The following is a 13,467-nucleotide window of genomic DNA, read 5'->3' as shown; positions in this document are numbered from 1 at the left end:
ATATTGAAATCCGGTGTTTTACAAATTGTAATTTCTGTGTCCGTTTTTAAATTTTCAAAAATTTTGGTTTGCTTCAAAAATATGAGGGGGCACCCGGGTTTGAACCGGGGACCTCTCGATCTGCAGTCGAATGCTCTACCACTGAGCTATACCCCCTACTTGTCTCATGAGGCGAAGCAAAAAGCTATTCATTCCGCGCGGCAAGCAGGCGCGGAGTGGGCGAGGAGGAAGGGGGGCTGCGCGAGTCCGGTGCGCCGCGAATCGTGCGGGAACAATCGTATCAGGCTCACGTCCTTTCCACAAGTGGAAGGCCTGCTTAGTTTAGTCAGTGGACATGAAGCGGTTCGCAAGCGTCGTAGGCGGTGTTCTGACGTGAACAGAATATTATCTACAATTTCGGAAAGAGAGAAATGTTCGCGGTGTGGGTGTTGGGCCGCCGAGTGCAGGGGTGTGTGCGACCTGCGGGGGGACGATGAGGGGCTGACGAGGCCGTGCATCGGACACCACGATGGTCAACTTCTCGAGCAGAAAGTGTCTGGCCTGCCAGTGGTTGGAGGCGCTGAGACGCGAGTTGGACGCCCTCAGCGGGGGCAAACCGCGCTTCCCGTACAAAGCCCCAGCTAACCGGAAACCCCGCTCATACAATAGGGTAAATAGGAAAGAAAAATTATCATAATATATAATTTTAAAAAAAGGTTGAATTATTAAGGCGGAAAATTTCAAGTATCATTACTTGTTTAAATTTCAGGCTATTTATATTAATAATTTTATTTTATTTAACTTATTAAATATTTAAATTAACTGAAGCTTTCAAAGATTTTGTTGAGCTAAATTTTACACAAGTTATTTATTTAATTTTACATTCAAGAATTTTAAAGATTATTTCATGTGAGCTTCACAATTTTAAATGATTAAAGAAAATGTGTATTTAAATTTAAATATTATTTTATTAAATATAAAATTAAAACATTAGATTTAAATTAAAAAATTAGAGCAAAAGTTTATAGAAAATAATAAATTAATATATAATACAAAGTAAAATTTTTTTAATTTAATGGGGCTAACAGACCCGATCGACTCATCGCGACGACTCACGTGGATTCGGGCTCCATTGTATGCATATTGCCGCTTCCTAATTGGAGCTGGCGTCGGTTTTATCTTCTCAGCACATCCATATACCAGACAATGGTCCCCGCAGATTAAAACCGCGTGTGCGTCTCGCTGTTTGCGCTAAATTTACACAAACCAGATGAGTGAGTCCCTCTCTCGTTTTCGCTACCATGCTCGTGTCATTTCGAATTTTTCTACTCGGGGTCCCCATTGTGCTCGTTTATTCTTTTGATAGATAGACTCGCAGACGTCCTCCCGCGCGCGGTTCCTCTCTCGCGCTGCATGTGTAATAATAAAATGACATAATAAAAAATTGAACGGAGAAGAGCATAGAGCACTTGGCGGAGAGCTGACCTTCTCCACCCCGCGCCTTGTGTCAGCCCAGCCATGCAAATGAGGCGTAGAACGTGTTCCACGGCCAGTCAATGTCATTTGTCATCATATGGGAGCCGCCGAGATCGCGCACACACTATTTAGACCGAATCAAAATTATGGCAAGAACAAAAATTATGAATTATGATTATATAAAAACTCATTTAACTAGTATTTGGAAAAAATGTGGCTGTTTTGGTCAACAACAGAAGCCATTTTATGCGACTTTCCCAATAAAAAGTTTTTTTTCTATTTTAATCCTTTTATTTAATATATTCTTTTTTATTAAAAGAGTTGATTGAACTTTTTAAATAATGTAATTTTAGGACGAAAAAAAAATAGGGCTTTTTGCGCTAGAGGTGGGCAAGACCAAAATTTTCTGAAAATAATAACGATATTGATAATAAATAATAAAAAGGATTGCATATATAAGGTGCTATTAAAAAAAATAGTTAATCAAACAAAAATTCCAGCTCTTCATAGTTAGTTGACTGAATGAAAAAAGAAAAAAAGTGTTTAGATGATCTTTAATTTATCCATTTTTATTCATAATTTGTGCCTTCTAACGATTTTTTCAAATGAGGATTGAAAACTTTCTTTTCGAATGTCATTTTTGCTGATTTTTGCCTCATGAGAAAGGATTTAAAATAATTTAAAAATAGTCGCATTTCAACCAAAATTTAAATTGTTATTCTATTTATGGTTTTATCTTTCCCGGAAATTATATACCTCCTTATCTTTTAAGTAAGACCTGCCGTATCTCCCAAGTGCAATTACCTCACGAGTATTGTTTCAAACGCAGCTGTTGAATTTTACAACTTCCCATGCGTAGCGAAACAAAAACTCTGCGCATAATTCACCAAACAACACAAATCCGTGAGCATTTTCTTCCTTCATCGCGCGCCCAAGCAACGATTTGTCACACTGCACATTTTCTATTCTTTTGTCTGGCTCCATTGTTGTGAATGTGCCTCCCAATTTTCATCTTCACACCTCTATTGTTTGCACCAAAAGTGCATCATTAAGCATGTGTGCCCCCGAATATCACGGCACATTTTTATTCTTACTTTCCCACACTTATGCTGGCGAAAGAAAGATAAGTTCTTTCAAATGCGAGACGCGAGTGTGCGAAGAAGTTAAATATTTTCTAATGAAATGAGAAGTGCATACAAATATCCTCCAGGTGCTGGCAGAATTTTAAATGTTGTCTGTTTTGTCACGCCAAATATTTTCCCGCACAAAAGGCGGCTTTCATTGAACCTTTTTGCAACAGTGGCTCAATTTGAATGTTGATTGCACGCTCAGTAGCACACCTGTGCAAATTAATTATTCCACCCTCCAGCTCCGGGCCAGTTCTGGCAACGAATTTGAATATTTTGCATATTATTAGAATGAACTGGGTCGAAGGTTTTTATACAAAGTGGCCGTAAATCATTCTCTGGTAATTCTTGGCTGACAGACAAAAAACAAAATTGAAAATTTAAGCCATAACAAATTATTTGGAAATTTAATTTATTTTCTACAAATTTTGGCAAATTCATATTCTATCGATTAAATCCCAAATAATTTTTGTGTTCAAATGTTGTCGATTGGATTTAGTAAGTTCTTTGCTGAGCTGAGGCTGCCAATTTCTGCCTAGTTTAATTTTCAACCAATTTGGTTAAACTCATGAGAAAATAACTGAATTTAAACAAATTTAAAGCCAGAAACAAAAATAAATAAAAATTTAATGCTATGAAAATGCATTAATGCACCATAGCATGAAATGATATTTATATGCAATGAACGTCTCATAAACTGAAAAATTACCTTTCAAGAAAGTCAAGAAATACAATTCCGCGTAAAAGTGAATAATGATCTCATATACTGAATTTTCCGCCTCGCCAAGAGGATACCTCCATTTTCGGATGAACTTTTCTCATTTCTACCTGTGATTCACCTTTTCCACTCTAGCTCCATTTGGCACGGGCATATTTTTATTTTTCACTTGGAACTAATGCCAGCCGAATGCTAATCAGTTCACCGGAATCAGTGGTGCAAAACAAAAATTTCCCCACACGTCTCTCTCGGCTGGTGAATATTAATTAACACTTGTCGCACGTACACACACATGCATGCACACGTGAAAAGCCCGAAAGAGGATGCTGCGAGATAAGAATTCAAGCGGCTCCTCTTCCTCCTCCTTGAAACGGAAACGAATTGGAAATCAAGCAGGGTGCCGTATGCACAGAAAGAAAGAAAGCTTATCTTATACGGCGCGCTTATCGCCGGTCGGGGCAGACGACAAAGAGTAGCTTTGTTTGAAGGAAACACTATTATATATCGCGAGTCAGCGATTCGCGCGCGCACAGACTTCTTGGAAGGAAATCGTGTTGGTCGTTGACTTTCTGCCAGATTGCAGTCCGTGACATAATGTGCAGGTATTGCAAAATTAAGTAAATCAGTTTAAATAATTTAGAAGTTTTGTCATCTTTTACCCAGGGCAATTTTTTTGTTTATTAATTTTTGGATATTTGGAATAATTTTTATAAAATTTTTTTTTTTTTCTTTTTTGGATAAAAGGATAAGATAAACAAAAATTATTAAAAAAAAAACGGTAGTTCTGGGTTACAAAAAACAATCACAGCCATTACGATTTTAAGGTATTTTTATTTCTTGCCTCTCAAAGTTAGTCCAAAATAAGCGAAGAATTTAATAGAGTCTTTTTAATTAACATGAAGCTAATTTTTTCCCAATTTTTCCTAAGAAAGTAAATGTAAAAAATCTATTATTCAAAATTCAATAGTATTTTAAGAAGGCCACAATAAGAAATGATGAGTGTTTGGTGGCTTCATATTTCATTTTTAATTTATTCCTTGCGGGGCCATTTAATTCTATAATAAGTGAATTAAATCATCATTGTATAATGTGCTGGATGCCATAGCATAATATATCAGTCATTTTTTTCCACTCGCTTAAATTCAGCAAACGCATGTTATTATTTTTCTCTCTCAACTCGCCCGACCGCAAGATGTAATTATCCTGTTTGCATACCAAAAGGAAAAGATCCACGCAACGTTTATTTCGCGAGATTCATTTCTTGCTGAGAGGCACGCGTAATTATATTCCATATATACCACACGAGTCAATTATTTCACATGTTTGCCAGACGATAACAGGCGAAAATAGCCCCTAGAGAGCTGAAATAATAATAATAATGCAGCCACTCGCGTGCACTGGAGCAAAATGTTCAAGCGAAAGAATAAGATAGGAAGAATTTCTCCGAGGCACCAGTACGAATCGGCGGTTAATTATTAATTTACCAATCGCGATCCATAAATCAGAAGAAGCGAGTGCATCGTAAAAAAGCAAAAGTCTCTCGTGTATAAATTTTACACTCGGCACCTCCTCCTTGGTGCTTATCGCCTGGCTCCGAGGAAGAGAGTCAAAGAGATGAATTTATGGCCGCGCCGTATATTTTCCCGATTATGAAAACAGATAAAAAAAAGCAGTTACAAGTTGCATAACGACACCAAACACACGCGCGTCGCACCTTTTAATAACCGATTTCGTTTTAATTGGGCGTGAGGAAAGAAAAAGAGGAACACACGTTGAAAAAGAAAAGCGCCTTTTTACGCTTGCGGTCAAATCTGAGGCGATCTCGATGTTCACTGTGTGGTTTGCATCCGTTGCCGGCGAATTCAATGACCGCAAATCGTGTTCGTTTTGCACTCGTTTGCGGTAAGAAATAAGATATAATGCCGTGCCCGACGGGAGTGCATGTTTAAGACAAAATATATTTACTTAATGCAACCTTTGTATTATAATAACATTAAAAAATTAAAATAGTTTTCTTTAAATTGAATATATATTATAATTTTATTTAATCATATTTTATTTTTTTTCATTGTTTAAATTATATTATATAATAAATATTTCTTTTCTTAAATAAAATCCGTTTTTACAGAATTTATATTACTTATTTTCAAATTTTTATAATTACAATATTGTTGAGCATTAAAATCAATAAATCTTCAACTACTCTATGTAATTTATCAATTTGCAATATGAATTATTTTCTATTTACTGACCTTTGTTATGAGGACTTTCCTGACTTTTAATTATTTAAATTGGGCAAAATTTTGTAAGCCCACAATTATTCAATCGCCTAATATTCACGCCTTCTTCGCTCATTTAGAAAATTTCAAAAACCACTCATTAAATGTTTACAAAGAAAATATATAAAAGCATTGCTTAGAAAACAAACTTTCTACATTCAAATTAGCAACTTTTGTTTTCGAAAACGCCCTTGCAGCACACTCTCGGCAATAAACACAGCATTTCGTTGCACTTTTTGGAGATGCGTCAGATTGCACTCCTCCGCGCTATTTTTCATCCTGAAAGGAACACGCAGCATCATCCTCCGCGCCAAAAAACGGTGATACTTAATTTATGGTCTTTTTACTTTCAGAAATCAAATAAGTGACACTCAAGGATGGTCGAAAAGGCAAATAATGACGGTCGTGCGCAAAGGATTCAATTCTCACGACTTTCGACCCACGCGCGAGTCAAAGGTTGCCGCGCGGCGCTTTTGCTTTCAAACGGACGAGCGCGCGATTCCTTTTCCGCCTTGTTAATTTGCACTGCCAAGAAAATAATATCTAAATTATAAAAATATAAGAGAGAGAAACAAGAGATTAATCCGCAAATTCAAATTTGGCGAGCAGCAGACAAAAATGGAAATTGATGACTCTGAAAAGTCATATAATTATTGCGAGCCTTGCAGAAAATTTTTCGCTCCAAACTTGCAAAGGGCAGTTGCTGATCGTGGTAGATTTGCATCATTAAGAAATATTCCAATTCCAATTTTAATTAATTATTTATTTTTTTATTAAAATACAAGTTAAAAATTTCAGTTGAAATAAAAACCATTAACTATATAATAGGTTGTTTACTTGTAAAAGAAGTTAAAGAAAATTTTTTGCAGACTTTAGCTGGCAGAAGCCTACATTTTTTTCTCATAATTTTACAAGTGCCCTGTCGCTAACTCTTCAAGTTGCTTTAAATAAAATCATATCTTATTCCGTGTATTTTCTCAAAATTATATTTTCAGTGAAAATGTTTCATTTCATTTCAGTACAGGATAATCAAATATTTAAAAATTAATTTGGCTTGAATTAGGAGCTGATAAATTAAAAATTTCAATTCTTTGTAAAGTTTCTATTCTTTACTGATTAAGGAATTAACTTTCTTCTCCAGCTAAAAAAATCCACTATCAATTAGTCAATCATGTACGTTCATTTGGTCATTGAATTTACAACACATCTTGTGGTCCAGAACCGGCCACGCACAGCTGGAACAAAAGAGGTCGACGACAACAACACACTGCTTTCATAATAACAAACACAAAATTGAGCTCTCTTTCATTTTAAGTTTCCTAAACGAGCAATTTCTCTCTCTTTTTTTTTCTCAACCAACAAACTTGCACTCACCGTTAGTACTTATACACGCACTTACGCAGATCTAGATCACGCGCTAGCCGTATTTGCTTTTCGCTCGACCGTTTCGTTTTCTAATCTCCTAAACTAGAAAAAGCGACATAGATACAAACCGCGTTCACGCCCCTATGGAACGATATAGAAACAATGCGCGAGGGAATGAAAAACATAAAAAAGTGGCTTGACCATTTTACGGAAAGAAGTCCTAGTTGTCGCCGCGATCGTTGCATATTCATTGACGTAGTCGCGTCCCCAAATGACCGTCGCGCATTCCTGGCTGGCGCCAGCAAATTCGCCGCAAACGACTCGCGCTCGCCATATTTGCCGAACGAGATATGAAACGTTTGTTTTGCTCAAGAAATATTCCGCCAGTTATTAACAAACTTCAAACACGGCGGGTAATTAATCCCCAGCAATTAGGAACGCGCGTCCATGTTTGGAGTAAATTAGGCTGATTATTTCTATTTACTGGAAGGTTTTCGCGGCCCACGGGGGGTTTGTTGGTGATTTAAGGTCGCCTCGATGCAAACTTGTTTATTACTGCAGATCGCGCAGCTTCAACCTTGGCTTCTTTAATAAGTTGGTATTGAAAGGGCCGAGGATGGATCGTAAATTCGCTATCGGAAAATAATTCGCCACCGCATCATTAAATTAATGACCCGCTAAAATGCCGTGCGAATTTCACCGTGCGAAAAAAACTCCATTTAGATAACAAAATCGAGTATGGTAAGCGTTTTTGTGGTGACCCCGAGCCTTAAAAGTCAACTTAATTGCAACTGAATTTGGCTATCTCAGGGTTTGATCTTGGCATGACCAAGTGATGAAGACTAAATCCAACTATAAAACTTTTATTTATTGAAACTGGTGGGATGCGCCAGTCTTTTATTTTATTTGAATTGTAGCAAATGTAAAGCGATGGCCAAAAAAGAATTAAAAAGAAATTGGAATATTTATTTATTTAAGTATAAAAAATTGTTTTTAAATTTTGTATGATATTCTTTACATATTAAAAACTAAATAAAATGTAGGGCTCGTACACGTAAAGAACATTCTAGTGAGGACTAAAATCAATTTCATAAATCACCGCCTTCAATGTAAAAAGGAAAAGTGAATTCAAGCTATCAATTTTCGTGGTTTGAACATTTATTTCCTTTCGTCCAGCAGTGTACGCGGCTATCAGCCTCCTGCATCTCACAAGCGCACGCGGCAATTTCACGACTTCTTTTCTCACTCTCGTATTGTCAGCGCAGGCTGTGTGTTGGATAGTTTCTCATGGAAAATTGGCCTCTCGATCGTTTGTTCACTTTTAACTTTTACCACACACAATGTAACTCGGACAGGAATATTGAGCAAGACGGGAATTATTTCTATTTTCCAATTCGAACATGCGTGCGGCGAATCGTGACCGGCCAGGTCGACCTGCATAAATCAGACGTGCATAAGAAGAGATGCACCTGCGCTTAACTTGGTCATTAAACCGACACTAATCCCTCGCAGCAGTAGCTTTCCATTGCGTCATTGCAAGTAGTGCTCGCTCGGACACGACCGGCGTAAACAGCTCGCCGTGATTGATTTCGTCTTAAGGTTGATTTGTGTATTTGTTTATTTGTGCATGACTTACGCAGCCTCCAAAGTTGATTTTCTTTACCTGCTTGATCAGATCTTGAAAGTTACACAGATGGCTTGTTTGGTCAACGTAAATCAATTAGCAGGAGGGAGAAAAAACTAATATTGATTTTTATTTTGTTACAATAAAAACGTTTAAAGTTTCTGGTTGCGTTTTTAACACAAGTTGTGACGTGTATGCATGTCCATTTAAATGATATTTTATTTCGTTTGAAGAAGAGAAGATTTACAGCTGTCTTATTTTATTGTTCCAGACTTATTCATGCAGAGATCGTGGTGATATTACGACCAGAGGATCTCCAAATTCGTCACAGCATACCCTCAGGAGTCACCATGCGCCGATTCCAAGGTAAACAAATTTCAAAGTAACGGAAAATATGAGGAAAATATTACATAGTCTCTCTGTATTGATATCACCAAAATTTTTTTATAAAAATTAAAATGAAATGAAATTCGCTAGTAAAAAATAAGAAGTTAATAAAAAATTAAAAATATGAATTCAATTATGATATCTAAAATTAAAAATAAAATAAACCTACTGAAAACATCAAATTGAAGAACTGTTTTATATTAGCTTGATATTATAAAAGTTTTTTTCTTTGCAACACAAGAATTAGAGCTTGAATAAGTTGCAGATAGCACGGTTAAAATTTAAAGGTAATTTTAGCCTTTCAAATTTTAATAAAGATATATATGAGCGAATTTCACGCTCTGATATGCCAAATTTATAAAAATTGAAGCCGTATCGTGATGTCATACCTACTCGAGTGTAGAGGGCCAATCCCTCTTACGCGAAAAAAAATCGACCACCGCGCCCAATAAAATTGAAATTTATGTCTTTAAATATCACTCCGTATGCTAATTCCACTCAGACTGAGACTGTGATTTGCAACTTGGGTGGATCACAGAATGCATTTGATTAAAAGCTCACGAAAATTAAACTTAAGGAAAAGTGGTTTAAAAAGATTATCTTTTACCGAATGCAATGATAATCTCAATTACTCATCTCCGATTTCAAGATTAACTCTGATTTCCTTTTGCGTCAAGTTTAATGCAAATACAAACACAGGATCACTTTGCGTTCAACGAATAGTACAGTTTTCTAAATGGCAGCACGCGGCGGCGGCGGCGAATCAATAAGCAATCTGAAGCCGGCGGCACTCGATTTAATGGATTTCGCCGCCGAGTTGCCTCTGAATCCGTCGACGCAACGACCCACGCACTTTTCTTCTCGCTTTACACGCGCGGTCTGTTTTTCTTCAAATACCTCGGTAGATTCGCCTGCCTTTCTGCCGAGATGTTTTTACAATAATTCATTCTCTTTAGAGCCGTGTTAAATGTCAAGTCTCAATGTCGCGCGCGTCGCGATTTCATTGTGTAATTAATTCCGACCGCGCGCGTTTTTCTTTCTTTCTTCATCTCACTCTGCTGTGCAAATCCCCATTTGAAAATGTTGTAATTCGCGACGCGGAAAACTGCTTTAATCCGCGGGATGAATTATGTGAAGGGAGAGGCGCACACCTGCGACTTTTTTACCTCTCGTGGACGTTCCCATTTGAAATTGATTGAAAAATGGTGCTTTTAATTACTATGCAGAGAATTAAAGGTGTGACGGGCGTGTTTTGTCTGCGGCGGCGGCTTCGACTGAAATTCAAATCAGGCCACAAATCACATGCCACGGAAATTGCCCTGGAAATAAATTACAAAAAGAATTTAATTTAGTTGCAGTAATTAAGATCTTCATATAATTATGGTCCTGTCCTTTAAATTTTGAATATAACTAATGGATTAGTTATGATCAAAGACCAATTTTAAGCAACAATGGTGACTTGTATCGAAATTGGATTATTCAAGTTAAAGATTAGATAAAATAATCATCTATAATCTAATCGTAAGATCCCAAATTCCATCAAAATATTTTATTAATTTTAATTCTACACAAAAAAAGTAATGAAGAAAATGTAAGCTCTCTTTAATAATGTTTTCCACAAACGTTCTGTTTATTGTAAAATAATTTGATATCAACCAAAATTTAAAGCTTTGAAAGGTTTATTTTTCATCAAACGATTGGCCCTGAAATTTTTTTCTCACTCTCTAGCAATATCAATTGAAATTTAAGATAAAAATTATAATAATAAAATTAAAATTAAATCAACTTGATTAGAAAATTAGGTCAGTTAAATGGCACCCTGCGTCCAATTCAAAATTCAAAACTCATAGGCCTGACCGAAATAATCTGTTTTTTGCCGACACGTTGGAAAATGGGGGCCCACGCGCCTCTCGCCGCGTGTATTTATCTTGATGACTTGTCACAAAATTAGAGTTATATTCACCGGCGCAATAATGTATAAATAAAACGCGCGCCGCGGTCGAGAGGGGCCGTGCGCGATGTGTCTCCGAGCTCATAAAACCGCACGGGCAAGAAAATCAAAACGAGGCGCGGCCTTTGCCACGGCGAGCTGCAGATTAGCAGGTGAATATTATTACGTGAGTGGGGCCGCGTGGGCCGAGAAAAGCACGGCCCGGCTGACTTTTAATGCATCGCTCGCTGCTCCTTTCAGGGCGGGTCTTCGCTCTATCCGTCGTAAAGCGCCGAGCTTTTTATGTGCGCTCTCGAAATTCGAATGGCCGGCCACAGGAAATGCCACAATTCCACGGATCAAAGCGTGCGGCCGTTTAGACCCAAATTCAGCTCATTATGCAGCGATAAAACCGAAATTTTATTGGTGTTTATTCGATGAACTCAAACGTGGCAGAACTAATTTTTAATCTGCATTTTATATTGCTAATTTTTATATGATGATTATGAATAAGTTTTGCTTAAAATTAGCTGAAATATTGTTATTCTTTGTTTCCTGTTCTATTTATATGCTATTAGATAATTTAATTACTGATTTGCTATCTCAGTGGCTATTTTAATTCAGATCCAAGAGTTGAGAATGAAAAGATATATTTTATATTAATACTAAATTATAGTTGCAATCTGAATAAATTTATATACAAATAAATTTATAAAATTTTCAATAGAAAACATCTGTAAAAATCAGTAAAAATTACATTGATAATAAAATATTTAAAAAAAATTAAATAATATGTAATAAAAAAAATAAATTTGCAACATAGCTTATTAATATTTAAAATTCATATTATAAAGAAAATGAATTAAATTTTAGGTAAAAATCGCTTATAAATTTATAATTGTTTTGTGTTATTTTTAAATACAATTTATTTAGCTCTTTAATGAAATCGTCAAAGCTTTAAGCAACAAAGTTTCTGCCAGCCCCGCCTGACTGATTGTCAGTTGTCAACTCCTCATATTTCCCTTCTGGAATAATTTATTTTCGAAGACAGATGAGATCAGATTGGCATGCACTGGAAATTCCAGCTGATCTTTTCGGTTGAAGGCCGGCTGGCTTTTCAGCTGAAATCCGGCTGGCCATTTTCCATTCTTTTGGCGAGCGTTGTGCTGCCTGTTGGTGCCTCTCCTCGGTGTTGATACGTATTATGTTGTGTGCTCAACAGGTTCCACTTCCCACGCGGCCGGCCACCACCGCAGCATGAACACGAAGCCGCGAGACACGCGGTCATCGCGCTCTTCAAGACCTTCCCTGGGGAGCGAGCTACCCGAGACAACTTTGCAGACATCGCCAAGGTGCGTCTCACTTTTTTTTTATTATTTATTTCTGCATTCGAAAATATAAATCCGATCGCTATAAAGCGAACACACCCAACATAAGTAAATAGGATTAAATATTTAAAGGCTTCTTGACGAGTATAAATTGAATTTCGAGCCAATTAAGGAAAAGACTAATTGCGGTAATTTTGCTAGGTAAAAAGATAAACATTCGCAATTACTTTTATCTTTGCCGACGGTAACAAGAACGACTGGGTGCCATCAGACGAGGATAATGATGGTGATTCCCATATTAGGAGCAGAACCCCTGCCATTCCTGAATTATGCAACCTGTTTGACATACACGCTTGGCGGTATTGCCTACAAAACCTAAAACTAGCTACCCTTAAATGACAGGAATCAAACAGAAATAATTTGTTTTAAGCAATCATTGTAATTATATTTTTGTTTTCTTTTGGAATTTTGAAAAAAAAAATTATCTTATTAATCGTATAATCAGGTTGGTTGAAAAAAGTTGAAAAAAGGTTACAATCGAACTTTGCTAATTATATTATTCTGATTTATTCCGTGGTTATCATAATTAAATTTATTTTAAAATTTTCATATTAATTTCATAAAAAATTCTTTTCCGAAATATGTTCAGAATATTTTTCTTTAATAACTCCCTTTTAATCGAATTTTTAAATTTTCCTTGAACAAAATTCCATGCATTCATTCAATTGCTACATTACAATTTAATTTGCCCCAGCAAAAGATTCCCAGGTTTGGAAAATGCTAATGATGCTGCAAATCAGCCTTTCCTGGAGGTTAATAACTCAAAGGCAAACGGGAAATCATTTTCTTCTTTCTGCTAACGATTTGCAAACACGCCTTATTAGTATCAGAATATAGGAAAGAGAGAAATTAATGATGCAATCAAATCTAATTTCACACGAATTTCTCAACCGCACTTGGAGCGATGAATAAATTTCACTGTTTTTGAAATCCAATCATGCATTTAAAAGTAAAAGTCAGCACGCTCAAAAATTCATTAAAAGAATCAACAGATCGGTTTCGCCCGCGGCGAGCCCGTTTCGCGTATATTTATAAATAATTCATTCGAAAAACAACGCGATGTATCCGGCGCACGTTCGCCGGGATAAATAAAGCATTATTACTTTCATTTCTCTCGCTGGGAATGATGCATTGCGCCCATTAATGTGCCATTATTATCGGTGCTCGCGCGCGCTCGCGGTTTCACATTCGTAA

General features: G+C 36.6%; 1 protein-coding gene and 1 non-coding gene across 8 annotated transcripts in view; one reads left to right on the top strand and one right to left on the bottom strand.

Moving 5' to 3' along the window:
* LOC132204029 (uncharacterized) overlaps window positions 1-13,467 on the top strand; it is a 71,993-nt gene that overhangs the window by 47,716 nt on the left and 10,810 nt on the right. For all 7 annotated transcript variants that reach the window (XM_059632276.1, XM_059632259.1, XM_059632267.1 and 4 more), the window contains 2 exons: window positions 8,840-8,934; window positions 12,108-12,237. In XM_059632276.1, coding sequence (XP_059488259.1) covers window positions 8,840-8,934; window positions 12,108-12,237 — 225 coding nt within the window. The remainder of the gene's footprint in view (window positions 1-8,839; window positions 8,935-12,107; window positions 12,238-13,467) is intronic.
* Trnac-gca (transfer RNA cysteine (anticodon GCA)) lies at window positions 85-156 on the bottom strand. Its single transcript has one exon. It is a non-coding gene; the product is annotated as a tRNA-Cys (tRNA).

The sequence above is a fragment of the Neocloeon triangulifer genome, unplaced genomic scaffold (assembly GCF_031216515.1).
Source record: "Neocloeon triangulifer isolate White Clay Creek 2 clone unplaced genomic scaffold, ASM3121651v1 ptg000002l, whole genome shotgun sequence".
Classification (NCBI taxonomy): domain Eukaryota; kingdom Metazoa; phylum Arthropoda; class Insecta; order Ephemeroptera; family Baetidae; genus Neocloeon; species Neocloeon triangulifer.
This window is presented reverse-complemented; position numbering and strand designations above follow the sequence as displayed.